This window comes from Netta rufina (assembly GCF_964035555.1).
Source record: "Netta rufina genome assembly, chromosome: 3".
Classification (NCBI taxonomy): Eukaryota; Metazoa; Chordata; class Aves; order Anseriformes; family Anatidae; genus Netta; species Netta rufina.
In genome coordinates this window covers 76,966,492-76,984,072 of record NC_140125.1, presented here as the reverse complement: position 1 = coordinate 76,984,072, position 17,581 = coordinate 76,966,492, and the positions used below count along the sequence as shown (strand labels likewise).

The 17,581-nt window shown below is 39.0% G+C and overlaps 1 protein-coding gene across 1 annotated transcript; it reads right to left on the bottom strand.

The window, feature by feature from the left end:
- Nucleotides 1-353: 353 nt before the first annotated feature.
- LOC311208030 (nephrocan-like) lies at nt 354-17,106 on the bottom strand (the record flags this gene model as incomplete). Its single annotated transcript, XM_084284447.1, has 5 exons — nt 354-801; nt 3,622-4,523; nt 9,491-9,626; nt 16,280-16,301; nt 17,001-17,106. 5 exons carry the CDS (start codon nt 17,104-17,106, stop codon nt 354-356), a joined length of 1,614 nt encoding a protein of 537 aa, XP_084140573.1.
- Between the last annotated feature and the right edge of the window lie 475 nt (nt 17,107-17,581).

Here is a 17,581-nt window from a genome sequence, read left to right as displayed (position 1 = left end):
TTGCAGTATTGCAGGATTTTATTTATGGGGTTTTTATGCAACTCTAAGAATGCTCTACTATAAAAAGGTCCATACAGAGTTACAGAGTGCTTTTCTAAGAGATTGTTATTGTATTCTTATTTCCCTCAAGCTACATAGTACTAATGGCATTGAAAAACGGCCAATTCTTTTACAATTTTCAGTTTACAATGGCATCGTTATTATAGCCCTTCTGTCACCAGCTATTAACATTTATACTATGAATTAAAGAGGAAAATTTAATGGCAGCCCAGCAGGCTGGTTGTCAGTAGTGATACTGGTGGTGGTGGGCAGCTCTAGACAGCCTTCAGATTCACCGTAGACTAACCGCGGGGTTAATCTAGTTCATAATCATAGTAATCATCGTCTGTGTTTACTGCGACGCTAGCGGCCTCATTGAGTTTCATTTTCTTTCTGTCCTCTTTGCCTTTTTCCATGGAAGACAGATTATCTTCACAGTGCTGCAGAATCTTTTTGGAAGACATCCAGCTTTCTCCTCGGCTCTCTGCTGGTGCCGCGCACTGCCCTCCCCTGACATCCGTTCCTTTGGCCATCAGCACTCTTCTGGTCCTGAGAAGGTCACAGGTGCAGTTCCAGGGGTTTCCGTCTAAATAGAGATGCCGGAGGCGAGGTAAATACTCCAAGACTTTGCGATCCAAGGCAGATATCTTGTTGTTCCGTAAATTTAAAACCTGAAGCTGTTTCAAGTCTTTCAGTTCTTGTTCTCCAACGTCCTCTATGTCATTCCCCTTTAGATCCAATCTAGCAAGGGTATCTGGAAGTCTGAATAAAAATAAAACAACAGGAATATGTTATGTTCATTATATTGATTCTGCTTGTCCAAGCACATCTTACATATTAAATAAAACTACCACTAACAAAAGTGTAGTCTTTTGGAAATAAAATAAAATAAAAAAGTGGTGGTTCTGAAATGTTAATATTATTTTTTGTTTGTTTGTTTGTTTCTTTTTCTATTCTAAAGTTGTTGGAATACTATCTATGGACACTTGAGCTGTTTTCCCAAATTACTGCAGTTCTGAACTGTACATGTGTGTGCAGCTGAGCCTAACAGCAATTTTAGTCCAGCCATACAATAACAAAAGTTTTTAAATATAGTTTATTTACGATCTTTTTTTTTTTTTTTCTCCTGCTCTAGTCAGTGAAAGCTGTTTAACAGAAAAGCCATTTAATTGGTGTGGAATGTTTTTAATAAATTCAATTTGATGTTAACTAAAAATCATTTTACTACTGTAGTATGCAAGGTGATGAGGTTAAGAGCCAAGGTTAGAGACTTTAAGGAAATTTACTCAATATAACTGTAAGGCAAAATATAAATAATAACACCAAGAACTATTTAGAATTGAACAGCAGTGTCCCACAACCAGTGAAGGATGAGGTGGGTTTATCTCAATGTAATGATTTGAGATACCTTTGAAAATTAGAGGGTACACTGTGACCCTCACTGGCAGGTTTTTGTGAAGCTGAGTTTGACCTCTTAGGCTGAAAGGCAATTGCCATATTTGTGCAAATCTCACAACTTCATTGGGAATATTTCAAGAGTAAGGCAGTTCTGCATTGTGCTATATTTCCTAGGTGAGATGAGGATTTCACATGTTGAAATTCTCACATATCTGAGTCATTGCACAGACCCTGGTCTTACCAGCGCTTGTGGCTGCAATCAACTTGTGTTGAAACGTAACCATAGTCAGTGATAATAGTTGCTTAATGTGACAAAAGGAGCTAGTCTGTGGTGAAATCCTAGAGCCAATAATATCAAAGTCAATAGGATATCATTTGAGATATTTATCCAAACAGATTACAGGCTAAAACCTGTACAGTGTAAACCTGTAAAGGCTTTGCAGATGTACTGCTTGACTTTAGCTTTTGTTGATCTTGAGGAAATAACTACATCGGAGCATGTGATTAATGATCCTGCTACTGGCAGAGAAGCCGCGTGCATTCAGGAGCTCACCGCAGCAGCCATACCACTGCCACTCCAGGGAATATCATCAGGCTCTTCCGTGCATTCTGACTGCTCCCTGCAAGATTTTCTGGAGTTTGGGCTCTTCTGTATGAGTCATGAAATACTTGGACATGTTATGGATATAAGTTCTGATGGAGACAATTTCATATCATTGTTTCCTTTTCAGAATAAAAGGAAAGAACCTTTCTTTTTTCCAATTCCCACTAAACAACCACTAAGACTCGGTAACTGTGGCAAATTAACTATATTCTTTAACCTGTGACGCAGGTAACTGGTAGTTCTCACATAGCTATAGAGTAATACTTTTATTTCTGTATGTCCTTGCAACTGGTGATCAACAGGTAGATGCGTGGACACACACAATTAAATTAGGTACATAAATTTTACTTCTTGTCATTTCTTTCCCACTTCATGTTTATAGCCTCCCCTTGAAATCTGTGTGCATTGCTGAGTTGAAAATAAAAGACCCAATATCTCCCTAAAAGCTTCACTGTTTAAAGGCTAATAGAGGACTCCTTCCTGTTAATTCTTGTGACTACAAAGGTTGTAAAATAAGATGGATTAGACAATACTAATGTAACTAGAAAGCATTAAACATTCCTGTCAAGGCAGACTGAAATCAAATATTTATACACCACTAAATCACTTTCTGATTATAAAGCTTCAACCAAATAGATTCAAATGCTAAAGGACCTCGTTCTAAGCAAATTGAAATTTTACTGCATTATTTATTTGGGCCAGTTAAACCTGTCCACAAGCCATAAAAATAAAATTTACTAGTGTGGTTGTGTTAAAAAAGCTGATGTTAATGGAATTACATTACTATTTTTATGCCATCTTATTGCACAGTTTTTTTTGAAATAACAAAATTGCCACTTTATATCAGAGCAGCCTCCATTTGGCTTAACACAGCACCACTGATAATGGCCAGGGCCATCACTCAGATGAATGTGAGAGAACCTGTGAGCAAGGCATTAAGGAATCCAGTGTGCCCAGGGGATGTTTCTTCTGTGCTACTTTGACTGGAATTTTGCTTATAGCCTGAAGCAGGACAGTTATAAGCCTTCCAAATACCTTGTAATGTGTGCATTTAATGAAGTTGGGGATGGTAATATCCACTGAAGAAACATATTAGTTTTGACCGGACTCAGCTCCAGCAATCTTAATACTCTGACAATAATAAACTCAGTGCGGGTTGGTGGAAACATCAGCTTTAAAATTGCCATCTTTCTGTTTTACTGAATGCTCTATTTATTTTGTGTTATGGGAGAAGACAAATGTGAGCAGCAGTGTAACTAATCTGTAATCACTGTTATACTCTCCCAGCAGATTCCTCCTATTCATGTGTTGATTAAACAAAGTAGTCTTACTGGCAGCGAGAGATGAGAAAGGAGGAGGATCACTGGGGGCCACAGATGTAATGAAAGCAGCTGCAGTACTATGCTGACTGCTAGCAGGAGTGCTTAATAGTGCCAGTTATGGCAGTGGGTTTATGGTATGGATGGACTTCTACTAGGACCAGGTCTGAATGCAAATATTTTCTCAGTTTGGCTCTCATTCTCGCAATGTAAGGGGGGAGAGATGACACCTGTGAAGCAGCTATCCTTGGAGTCACTTACCTCAGTGGGATAGAAATCAGGAGATTCTGTTCCAGTGCCAGGTTAGAAAGCTGTGCACACTGCTGCAGAGCTCCTGCCTCAAACGTGCTGACAGCATTGTTGTCAAGGAACAAGTGTTTGAGGTCTTGTAGTCCTTGGAAGTCCTGCGCTGTCACCCTCTGAATCAGGTTATTGCTGCAGTCAAGTTTCTGCAGCCTGCCTGGCAGCCTGGGTGGCATGGCCTGGAGCTGGTTCTTAGACAGCTCCAGCGTTGTTAAGTTAGGAAGAAGCTGGGCACCATCTACTGATGTAAGCTGGTTTTCTGAAAGGAAGAACTCGGTCAGGTTTTCTAGGTGTTTCATGTCTCGGAGTCGTACTGTTTTGAGCCGGTTCTTCTCTAATTTTAGTGAGAGCAAGGACTTAGGTAGGTCAAGAGGCACTTTTGTCAGCAAGTTGCCGCTTAAACTGAGAAACTGTAGGTTTTGGAAAGATGCAAAAAAGCTGGTTGGGAAGGAGTTTAGTTTATTATCAGCCATACTCAGATACTGCAGCCTAGGCAGCTGGAGTGGTGCAGACACAGATTCCATGTCGTTGCCATCCAGAATCAGACTCTGTAAGTTGCAGAGGGAAGAAAACACACTCCAAGGCAGAGTCGCAATCAGGTTGTTCCGGATATCAAGCACCCTTAGTTTCATCAAACCTTCAAAATCCGATGCGTGCAAAGTGGTGATGGAATTATCAGCGAGTTTTAAAATCTCAAGGCCGGATGGGAGGCAGGTGGGTATTTGCTTTAGCTGATTTTTGTAGAGTTCTAGGGACTTCAAAGTGTTCAGGGCTTTGAAAGTGTTGTTTTCTATCGATTCTGTGCCACTGCATGACAGGACCAGCTCTTCAAGGGCCGACATTCTTCTGAAGTCAGTAATCTTAAAGAGATAAAAATAATTCATGTGACAGTACACAGTATTCATGAATCTCCTCACTGATTACTTCTTCTGGGTGCTCTGACCATTGCTGGCTGATATTCATAAAGAATGAGAAACTAAGAGAAATGGAGCAGTAATGGTAGAGGTGTCACTGTAGGCACCTGCAGTTTGACAGAATTTACTTACATTTCTAGAATTGTCTGAAGCCTATCTTGTGTCTAGTTTTGAGCAAAGGCTCAGGTCTGAAGAAGGAGTTTTTCTTTTATTTCTGGCTGGCAGATACTTATGTCAAATGTTTAGCTAAATGTCAGCAGTGGCAGAGGTCCTTACAAAGGGTAGATGGTTGCTGTATGTTCACTGTGCTCAGCAGAGCTTGCTGGTGCAGGTCTGGGTTCATCAGACAGCCATTTCTCTGTATCACCACTGCAGCACGTATTCCCCAGATGAGTGGATATCATTTCTTCTCCCTACTATGATTTTTTGGCAGGAAACGAAAATCTGACACCTGTATTTCTTCATTCCTTCTGCTCTCTCTCCTGTTCCTTAAGGTAAACACTTCACATTTGGAGATGACCAAACCAAACATGTAAATTTGTTCTGAAACTAATGTGAATGGTACAAATTGCTTTTACAGCAACTTAGTTTTTGTTACTTAGTAGTAAACAGATGCTTTGTGGTGGTAAATGAAACTTAGACGTTGACTGGGACCATAATATATAGGGGCATAGTGATTTTTTCATTATTTTTGTGCTTTGTTGGAACCTGCTTGCTTATCATGCTTTCCATCTTGTGTCTCAAGTTAAGAAACAAACCTAAATGAATCTGGCAGCCTCCTCTAAGCCAAGAAATGAGGAAACATGGAATGAGGGTAAGTAAAGGAGTTGTCAGAGCACACCAGTTACTTAAACAGTAATTCTTTGAAATTTTCAGAGATGCTGCCCGTTGACCTAGGTGCTCGATTTTAAAAAATGCATTTATATGGGAATCACAGAAAGCTCAGAGTAAAATGAGCAGGTGTTCTGCATGGGAGAGGCAGGAAGGGGTATTCTTCAGTTAGTTTTCCTTCAGGTGTCTGGTAAACATCTCTCTGCAGATCTCAGTACACATCAGTAACAGATGTTAAACTAACACAACAGCCTGCATGCTATTTCCCCCAGAGCTCATTAGGTACCAGCACATTTTACTCTCATTGAGTAGCACTACAAACATGTTCTACAGCATAATCCCATATCCCAATGAGGAATCTACAAGGAAAGCAGTACAAATCCTTTTGCAGATAAGGTACTGTACAGTAGTTTTGTTTTACAATCCTCACTGAATGCATTTAACTATCATAACTGTGTATCTTGAAACAGCTGAAGAAAGTGACTGTTAAAAGGTTCCTTCATTTATCCAATTCCCTCATGTTTGTTTGAGTGGTATCTCTTTACCTTACCTACAAACTCTCCATTTTAACTTCTGTTAAAATTTGAGCCCACACAGCTGTGAAAGAGGAATTCATTTTGAATTTCATTTTCATTTTCATTCAGATTTTATTTGGCTTTGGTATCCCCAGGTGTGACTAGATTCTAGCTATGTTCAGTTTGCCTTGTAAAGTTGTTTCTGAGCACTGCAAGATTTTAATGCAGTTAGTGGGAAAGTGTAGATACGGAGCCTCTACTGATGCAGGTTTCTCTAGCAGTTACACTTGACTTCAGTGAGGGAATGTACTCACTCATGACTAAATTCTCATGACTAAATAACAAAGCTGGCCATTTACTGATCTCCTATAATTGCAGTTTTGTAATATATATATGCTCATTGATTTGTTATAAAGCAACTGTAGAATTGTGTGTCCAGTTTTGGTCATGGCCGGGAGGCTAACCTTGCAAAGGTTCATCATGAGAAGTCCGATAGGAATGAACTGCATTGCTCGAGAGCAGAAAGGAATATTCACACACAAGTGATGAAACAGTCCTAAGGAAATTGAAACAAATGTAAACCTTTGTAGGTTCAACACATTTTCTTCTATTAGTTCAAAAGCAGTATTTCCTGCTTTTCCTCAGTTGATGGCAGTATATCTGTATCTGTAAGAAGCTTAATTTTCATCTTATTAAGTGGCAGCGAGCTATGCGAAGGTCAACGTACAGACATTCATTCTGTGATGGAGGATTTAGCCTTCTTAATGTGGATTACTATAATTTCTATTTTCCACCTATTTGGTAGGCTTTGCCAGGCTTTGTGGCAGTGCAGTTTTGAGACTTAAACATGTATCCATGCTGTTGCAAACCAGACAGTCTTTCTAATTGGAATCAAGACATATTTGAAAGATTATTGGCCGCCTTTTTGCTTCAAAATGATGTTTTATTCTCTAACTAGACTGACAGTAAAATGTCAGTAATAGGGTTTTACATTTTAAAAATATCTCCTGAAAATGGATCTAAGAGACTGTTGTAATAGAAACTTTTTCATCATTTTGTCCTTTTTTATTTTCATTTTTTACTTTTTTTTTTTTTTTTTTTTGATTTTTTGTGGACTGGAATTTGTTATAAGCAGTTCCTTAAAGTAGTCCCCTATTGTGGGGGTTAAAGAAGCAATTTTCTTTTAGCAGATTAAACAAAACAAAACCACAACAAAATATTAATATAGTTAGAAATAACATAAATGTTAAAGTGAGTGTAAAAAGGTTGTAGTAGCTCTTCAAATCAAGGATAAGGCAGAAATTATTGTAAAAAAAAAAGATGCTAGAAATAGTCTAATTTTGTTACTACAGGCTCTGTTTGTAACAAATCCCAGGTTACAAAAATACCAAAAACAAAAACCCCAGCCAATCTTTTCAATGATAATCAATCCTGTCTAGAAAAAAAAAAAAAAAAGAAAAAAAAAAGTAAAGTTGATCTGAGTAAAACAGATCTGCTTTTCTTCTTCCTTTTCTTGAGAACATAGTGGTTTAACATATAAACATATCTTCTTTAAATTTCTTTACCATTTGAATATTAACAAGTGCAAAGAGATGTCCAAAAGTAATCGGTGCTCAGTTAGAAAGAATATTTGTTTATTCTCCTGAGGCTGCTAATTGCCAAACCATATAAAAGCCTGTTAGAGGTCAGCTGTGGAAAGTCTAGGCTTACATTCAATTTCTTTTTGAAAATATTTTCTTTTCTCTAAATTGAGACAATTGAAGTAATTAAAAAGGAAGGAAAAAAAAAGACACACACTATAGAGTTCCTTTAGCACTTCCAGACACATAGTTTACAAGCAGAAATCAAAACCTGTTCCTACAAACACTATTATGTGTGCCAAGGGAATTGTTCAACTGAGTTAATTAAGTATATGCATTTACGATGTCAGGATCTCAAATGCATGATTTGTCTCATGGAGAGAAAACTGAAAAATATATTCACAGACCCCATTTAATCTTAAATAAAGAATCTCCATAATTACAGGCAGCTAGCATAAAAGGGCTTATTTCCTTTCAGTAATAGAAGTAAGGCATACTGATTGCTCAGTTAAATCAACGTATAAAGAGAAAAACTCTCCTTAGATGGTTTTACACCCTGTTGGTTCTGAGCAGTCATAAAACATTTTTTTTTATTCTATTGCTTTGTTCACTTATAACCAATGTTTAAATGCTTTATCACAAATATCTGCCTTCTTTAGTCAGACCCTAGGACTGCTTTAGTAGTGACTGAAGGTTTTACAGCAGGTTGGGGCAACCAGCCTGAGAAAGGAAAAATGGCTCATCTTCATTATTTCAGAAAGAAAACGATCTTCTTTTTGCAAGAAGATATATTTCCTGATAATAATTCATTCAGTAAACTATTACTTTAACAAGAGTACACTGATATAGCTAAATCATACCAATGAACTATGACTCTTTTAGGTGCGTGAGCTACAGTAAGAAAACCACAGATACCAGTAACAGCTAAAAGAGAAGTAAACTCTTCCCCAGGGTTAAATAGCAGAATTACTCAGGCTGTTTCTCACTGGGCAGCAGGTGTCCCAGATGTTGCTTTCAGCTGCCTTTTAGCCCATTTTATTCAATCCTGGGAGCAAAATCAAACATGCATTTCGGAGCAGTTCAGGATATGTTCTTTGTAAGAGGACAAGTACACTTAAGAGCAAATGTATCTCTTTCAAACAACATTTCTTGTAATTGTAGTAAATTGATACACAGCAATTATGTACAATATAGGTAGTTACATTTCCCTTGTGTCTATCTATAGAAAAATCTAATTCTATTAAATAAATAGGGTGGGAAACAGAAAAGCACTGCTCTGGAGTCCAGTGCAGATGGAGCATAAACTAGTAATGACTTTAATAATTCAGTGATGCCTTAAGAAACCTAGAATAAACATTTTCAGGAACACAGTTGGCAGCTTCAATTAGAAGCTATTGTTTATATGGGTTTTAAATAGGCCTAGCATTGCTTTTATAAACATCTCACAGTCTGCCTTGGAGTCTAACAATGCATGACCGAGTCCTGATTACTAACTCTGCTGTCATTTCTAGTAGCAGCTGTGCTTGAAATTTGCAATGCAAGCAGGGAAAGAAACCCTCACTTTCATCCTAGCTATGTAAAACCTTTTCCTTCACTATGGAAAAGTATGGCATTGTATCAAGAGCAGCAAAAGCTTTCAGCAAATTAAAAAATAACTCTTCAACAGAATGGTTATTTGACCCTATAAAAAGAAGTCAACATTTGGCTCCTTGTTATGAATTACTATTTTTTGAGTTGCATATAAAAAACCTTTGTGACAGTATGAGCCAGTGCTTAGGGACCACAGGATAATGAAAGCACTATGAATACATATTTACATATATTTATAAAGGTAAACCAAAACCATATCTTGCACCATTTTATCGGTTTTTAGAACCTGGAATAAGATTCTCCCTTCTCTTCAAAGTCATCACCACCTGGGAAACGCATCTTTCAGTTACAGTGCACGTATTTATACTGCAAGTATTTATACTGGATTTCTTCCTACCTGGAGTCGTTTAATTTTGCTGTGGCTGATGTAGAGCCTCCTGGTAGTGGAAGGAATCTCTCGGGGGATCTCTGTAGCCCTGTAGCATTGCACTGACTGGGCAGAGTCACAGCTGCATCTTCTTGGGCAAGTGGTACTCAAACCACAGTGAAAAGAAAACAAAAAGACTAAAAGGTAAGATAAATGCATCTTCCAAAATAGGAGCTCCCAAATTGTCTCAGCAGCACATAGTGTGAATTAAGCACCAAAGTCCTTTTATACCATGAAAACTGATAAAAGGATATTATGACTGTGTATTTTATCCCAGTGAAAAAACAGCAAAAACAATACCGTAATTTGCCTAGGTTAAAATGTTGGCAGGCATTACAAAGAGTGAGAAACTTAAACAGTGATAAGGCAACTTTACATTTGCAGGTATGCGAAATTAGTGTTATTTATTACCTGACATCTAATCTGCAAACATCCATATTATCTCCAGTTTCCTAGTTTTGTTAAATGTGCCACCACAGAATTAGTGGAGAAAAGATAAAGGGTTGTTTTATAGCGGGGCTGTAAAACCAGCGTATCTTCTGTGACCCAGCATCAGAAACTGTGAAAAATCACTACAACCAACACAGAAGCTTTTTCACTCTTCTTTGTGCATTGTTCAGACCAAAAAAAAACAAACAAACAAATGAAAAAATAACAACCCAGGCAGCTATTCAGCTATTATTTTAAAACTAAAACATTCTGTTGTCTCTCTGGATGTCTGTGGTACAGCTGCTGTATGCATGTTTTAAAGATTGTGCAAAAACCTAAATTACCCATGCTCATTTAATTCACATAAATCAAAGTTTAAGTGTTCTTGCATTTGAAAATTACAGATGTGGAATATTGGAAAACATTTTGTATAAATCGAGTGGTGGATGATCAATGAAATAAGACCATGCACCTCATGGCAGGTGGAGAACACTAAGGTTCCCCTCTGTTTAATCTCTACTTATTAGTGCTTTTCTCATGTATCTATTATCTCTGCCAGCTAGAGATGTAAAGTTTTGAAAGGCTTACATTTTGGCAAGAGATGATTTTAGGAATCTTCAATGTGTTTTTTATTTTTCATTTTTATTTTTTTCTCCTTTGTATTCAGCAGTTTACAGCTCACCAAGCAGTGCACCTAGGAAACCCTTCTATCTTATCACTCCGATCTGCTTTGTTTTGTTATCCGTTTCCTTCCTTCCATCCTCTCTATCATATTTTCAGTGATCCTATTTCCTGATTTCAGAACCAGTCTGGTTATTTTTCTGAACAGACAATGATGTCAAGTTGATGTGACAAAGGGATACCTAAACTGGGGACAGTCCTCAATGGGAATGCTTATTTCTTGCTGCTGGTTTTCCACCAGACAATTGTCATATTCCTTACTGGAGATCCTTCCTTTCTCCTTTTTCCCCTATACTGCAAGGACAGAACTGCAACTCAGTGTCTGCTAAACCAAGCAGCGAGAGCAGAAAACCTATTCCTAAAACAATGCGTTGAACTGGCATTTTTAATGTGTCCAGAAAAATCCTGCCTGACTTCTGCCATAGTGATCAAGTAAGCAAAAATGAGTGGGTGAGCAGGATTAGCAATGGTGTTTTCAAACAAACATTTTAACATATTGTGATGTAGGGTTTGGTAGCTGTTTTTATTCTTCATTTTGTTGTCTTCTAAAAGAATCAGAATACAAAAGTGTAAAATCTTTCAGCATGCTGACAACTCCTTGTGGTATATTTTAGCATGTCCCAGAACTGTCTTTGACCCTACTTTTTCCACTCACTACAATTTAAATGCTGAGCTCAGTAAGACAGTAATGTTCAGGATCTTACGTAGGTATTCATATTCCTCAAAAATGCCATCAAAAAGCAAATACTTTTTGCTCCAAAGGGTCAAAGGAAAGGCAGATCAAACCTTAAGCTTTGCAGTATAGAGCTCTAGAGTCCTGCAGAGTCGGACTGAAAATTCCTTTAAATAAGAACCATGTGTTGCATCCTTCCCTATTTTGTAAACTGGAAACAACTCAGCTGATGTTAGAAGTTACGGCTGTAGTTACAAGGCAGAACCACAGGAAGGTGCAATACTCTTCATGTACATATGTTAAGATGTAATTTTTGTACATTTGACGTAAGATTGCCTTTAGAAAATCAACTAAAACTAAGGCAACATTAAAATTAGAAGAAAAAATTGCAAAACTATTTTAGAAGTTTAGAAATTTCTGAATTAAGATAGGTGATAAAAGCTGAAGGTGGATCCTTTATAATGTGCTTGATGGTACAAACTGCACAAGCGAATGTGCATTCCTACCACAGAAGACACAGAAGCTGAGCTCTTGCAATCAGTGTGGTCCTTGCCTTTGGAAAGGAGACATTGCAGGAAAAGACCAGTTTAAGAGCTGCAGAGGGCATGGGTAGGAGCTTGGACCCTGAGGGATATCACACCCACAAGTAGTTTGGCAACTGGGAGCCGCTAAGTGATGGCGTATGCTTGAAAGAATCCTTGGCATATTTAGCTGCCATATGCTATCAAGTGCCTGCTATGGAGGACGTGTGAATTTATAATTATTTTTTCTGGTGGTTTTTAACTTGGATTTGGACCAGTTTTTCATAGGGACAACAAATGGCAGTTATCTGCCGCAAAGGTTGCCTCCAATCAAACTCTTCTTGCCAGAGAGGATAGGTCTGCTAAGAGAAACAATCATAACATTTTTAGAAATATTACGCTTCCCTTGATCATCTGTTGAAATAATTTAAACTGCTTTCCAGGATTGTTTCTTAAACAAAGAGCATCAGAGTGTTAGACTGAATTAAGAATGTCAACCTAGACACATTGTAGACAAATGATTTATATCTAATTGATGTAAGGGTTATACATTTATCAACATCGATTTTGTGTTTCTTCCTACAAAATAAAACTGCAAGTAGAGTTTTGCAGACAATCAGAAGCCTGTCTGAAAAAGGTGTCTCAATCTTCTTCATAAGCTAAAATTTTTGTGGAAATATTTATTATCTGCTTTCACAGTGTGTGGAGAATATGCTTTCTAACTCCAGGCGAGTTCATCTTCATGCACCAGGAACAGCTGCTGAATGACTTAAAGCAGACTTTTCCTCCACGTTTAAGTAGGTAGCTTTTTCTTCTTCTGCATTGGCTACATAGAGCAGATGAAAGTGATAACCCCTTTTGAATTTCTCACATTTTGCCTGTCTGTGGCATTTGTGTATTCCAGAGGAACTAGCAGAGCGAAGCCTATTGCAAAGGAATAAAACTTTGTTAAACAAAAATCCACATATCCAAGAGTTTCAGTTACCGCTGGTTTTATGTCAGTACTGAGGAATGCCAACCAAGATCAGGTGTAGCTGTGGAAGACACCCTAAACAACAAATAATCAGCACCCACCTGGAGGAGGTCAGTTTAAATAATTTCATACACAAATCCCATCAATGCTGCCATAGCTGGCCTTCAAAGTATCCTTACTAATGGCATCTTCTTGCTGGAGAACTGTTATTCGTTAATTACTGAGCCATCAAGAGCAGTGACCATAAAACCACAGATTAGTATGCTGACAGTTTCATTGATATTATTTTTATAATATTTTATGTTATTCCAAGTTAGTCCCAAAAGGAATGAGGAGTGGGGAATAAAGAGGGCAGATAAAATTGTTGAATCCATTCTCAACTCAGAATTTAAATACATGGGTCTTCTGTATAGGAACGTTTATGTAAGATCTGTAATTACTCTATTCGAGACTGCGCCTCTTGCAGTGCCACCTAAAAATAGAGAGGCAGGGATGGATTGTGCAATTGATATCGGAACCACAGAAATTCTCTTTCAAGGGCTTTGCTCATTCAAAACTGTTTCAGATCAGTAGTTAACAATGGTGACCTGCAAGGGCTTCTCACAGGCCTGCATGAAGTGAGCTAGTACTCGCTCTCCCGGCTTCTGTGGGTATCTTTAGCCTTTAAGAAGAGTCTGCTAGTGACTGCTCATCAAACAGAACCAGAATGGAGCTTAAATTGTGTAAAAATTGTCTGCTGTTGAAACTGTCAGACATGGAGGAGTCTGAAAGAGCAGCTTCCTAAATTATACCCACCATGTGCACAAAAAGAGGGCTTCATTCTTCCACACTGTAAAAGTCAAATATTTTTAGCACATTTTACTGATTTTTAAAAATAAAACAAAAATTCAGGATGACAAGAGTTAAGCTTAAATGGATATGTAGAAATAAGCATGGGAAGAAGACCTCAGTAAGCACCGTAAAAAAGAAAAGCTGGTCCAAAGAAGTGACTCGTGGAAGTTGTGTGAAGAGAGATCAAAAAGGGCAAGAATGTGCCCTCAAAATAGTCATGAGCGAATTGTTGCTTGCATGGAATCACTGCACAGACTGTAGAAGGCAGCCAAATATGAAGTCCCTAAACCTGCAGAGAAGGAATTGTCTAAAGCATAAAAATCTAAAAGGCTTCAGTTTTGTTAGCAGAAATTTTCTGTAATGACAACAAAAAAATCTCTCTAAGTTTCAGCGTGTCTGGATAATATCATCCTCTGTAGCGTGCTTTAGAAAAGTACTTTCCAATCACCTAGCCTAACTCCACTTTTAGAACAAGAAATCCTTGCTTTATCATCTCAAGTTATCTCCCACTCTTCAATATTGCAAAATATTCTTTGTTTTTGGTGTTTCCTTTCTGGTGCCCCTGCTTGTAACTGTACAACCAGCCGGACAATCAAACCCCTCTCTGCTTCAGCACTAACCACACAAAAGTTGGCCTTGACATGTGCACACGCTGCAGCCCAGCGTGCACAGCTGGGCAGCTGCAATTACAGAGGTTTACAGGTGAGCTGACCCTCATGTGCAAACACACATGTTTTTGTTGTAAATTCTTTGCCCAGAGGCTAGGTCTAACCAAAGATTTGTAGAGTATCTCACACAACAGTTTCACAGTCTTGGCATGGACACCGAGTATGAAATATACAGCAAGGAAGATGCTGGTCAGAGTATTATTTATGTCTTTTCCTTTTGCTTTGGGTATTGCTTTGCTTTGTCTTATATGAAAATGTGCCCTCCCCATGCAGAAGGTCATCTACTCTTTGAAAACAAAGTAATTTTTCAGATATTTCATCAGGTACTCCAGTGATAAGTCAAAATATGTAGATTTGAATTTATAAAATACTGTTTGTACTCAAATATGCTTAATAGCAGAGTAGCACAGAAACTTCACATTCTTTATGCTCCACCTTGTCTAAAATAATTGAAATTATATCAATTATATATGATGAAATTAGCCTGTGATAAGCTTCACCTAGCTATGCCACATGATAGGTAAGGTCAAATGAGCAGATCAGGAAACTTTCAGTGAAGTCCTTTTGACATAAAAAGTATTCAGTTATTTATTTATTTATTTTGGCAAAATTTCCTGCAACTATTTGATAGAAATGTTTCTTGGGCGTAGCAGAGCTGTGTCCACACATCAAGGATTCTTACTGACAGACCAGTTGATTCAAATGATCGCTGTTCTTTAAATATTCTTTGATTATTTTATTGGTGTTATCAGGGTGGTATATACTACAGTTTACTTAAAATAAATTTAATCTAATTGAAGGCCAAAACTGCTAAGCTTTCTTAGGTTCAATTGCATAATGACTGCATGGCTTGCTGACAGAACGGAGTTAAGGTTGTGTGGGTGCTTTTGGCAGACATTTCAAGGGTAACTGGAATTGATCAGAATTTTCTAGGGCTCTTAAAAGTATAGTTTTGAGATAATTAAACTATTCTTGTGTTTACCCTTATATTAGTGATATCTGCTTTTATTTTCAACCCCCTTTTCACACAGTATTTCTGGTGAGAAACATAAATAGTTCCTAATGTTAACTACATTTACTAAGATTTCATGTCACAACTGCAGATTTTCTTAATTATATATAGCATTCCTTCTCATTTATCCATAGTCCAGCAAGTATTAGCTATTATCCTACAGGTAGGTCTCTAAAGAGTCATATTTGAGAAGCTAATCTTTGAGTGAAAGAAGCAGAGACAAAACCTTGTTTGACTTGTGAAATGTAAGGACTTGCAAAACAAAGGTAGTGCTGATGAGAGATGAAAGAATTCAAATTAATGACTACAAAACTCTGATACCACTGTAGATAAACACAATTTAAGATAGACCAGCCCTAAGCTGAAGGGAAAGGACATTAAAAAGCAGAGAGTGTGTAATTCTTTAAAAGAGATAATCATACATAAACTATATCAACTATAAGTCTTTAAAGGCAGTAGTTGCTATAGATACGTTACATAGTAACTACGGGACACTTCCTTCTCAAGATAAGCAGGTGCTCCTTAAATACATGATTGAAATACATGAGCAAAAAATGTTTATGCTTAGCTAAGTTAGATTACTGTTCCATTAAAAAAAAATAGTCCTGAAGCAACATATTTGCTTGTGTGATCGAACTAATTTAAACAATGTGATAGCTTAGCTTTTACTACAGCAAATACTTTGATTCCCGCTCAGACCTTGCTGGTATAAAGTCAAAATAGCCACAGAGAACAAACGTTAGAAAGAAGGTTGAATAAATGCTGTACTAAACTTGGCTCATTACGAAGCACTTGGGCGACAGTCTAAAATTTAGACACTCAAACCCTTTGCTCAGACAGAATCTGGGTACCCCAATGTACTGAGCCAGTAGATTTCTTTCTGTGGGGTCATCTAAAAGGATTTGTAGCTTTTGTTTCCATCATAGATGGGCTTAACAGTAAGAGTACCTCTCTTAGGTTCCCCGTCCTACCTCAAATTACAGTGCAGGCAATCTGAACAGTAAAGGGAAAATGAGCAGCTTAGTAATAACAATCTGGAAGCTTCTTGTCAAGCCTGCGATATCAGATCCCAGAGGCGATGTGATACCTACTGCTAGTGGTGAAGGGCTTTTATCCAGCTCTCCTGAAAGCACAGACTGTTGGAAGTACAATGCTTTCCTGCTTTAACATCTCTCTTTGTGTTCCAGGAGAGTGGTCTAACCACTGAGCTGTCAAGTGCTATCCTTCTGTCTCTCTGTGTCGAAATCAGGTATTTATGCAAAGTGGAGCCATGACAGACACTCAGTGGAGGCCACCTTACACCAGGGAGCAGTGCATGGAGGATCCTGGTGCCATTGCCATTTTTTTGGCATCTGCTGCAGCCGGGGCAGTCCTGCTCCTGTTTCTGGGGCTGTGTTGTAGGCAGGACTAGGGTCCTGACCTGGATTTATATCATCCTTTTTCTCTTCTGAAGTGGAAATTTAGCGCGAGAGATCTCCATGAGACCCGCTAATGAAGCTCCCTCTGAAATCAACATCAGGATCAAACAGAATATTTTCAAGGAAGCCAGGTGTCACTAGAATGCCCCAAAAAGCGCTGTGGTATCCATGTAGTGTATGCTTGTTCCCTGATTATTTATTTATTTATTGATTGATTGATTGATTGATTGATTTATGTATTTCAGAAGCAGAATGAGCTAGGAAATGCGGATACCTTCCCTGTTGGTATAACTGCACTTGCCCATGTGCACAGGTGCCCGTGACGCTTCTTTTTGCCCAACACTGCCAGCTTTGCCTCTGTGCAGCGCCAGAGCGGCCATGGTGGCACTGCACATGCAGCTTTGGGGTTTGGCCCTAATTAAAGTGCTTGTGACAACTGTGGCGAGGAAGGACCTCCTCGTCTCAGGGGCGGGGTGAACGTATGCGTTTTAGTAACTTTATTAGCACGCCACCTGCGTTGGAGCCTGACAGAGGTGTAAGTCTTCCACGGGAGAAATAATACGAGGGGAGGGCGGGAGGGAGGGAGGTGCCGTGAGAGGCCCTGCCCGCCGGCCCCTCCCCGCCACATCGCTGCGCCTCCCTCCCGCCGCGGGGGCGGGGCGCGGCCGCCATCGTGCGCTCGGCGCTCGGCCGCTGCCTCCTGGCAGCGCCGCGGCGCATGCGCGCGGGGCTCCCTCCTCTCGCTGCGCTGCGTGGCGGCGCCGCCAGCTCCGGGCCCGCCGCCGCCGCTCGGGGGCCGGGGCCGGGGCCGGGGCCGGGTGAGGCGAGGCGAGGCCGTGCGAGGCGAGGCGAGGC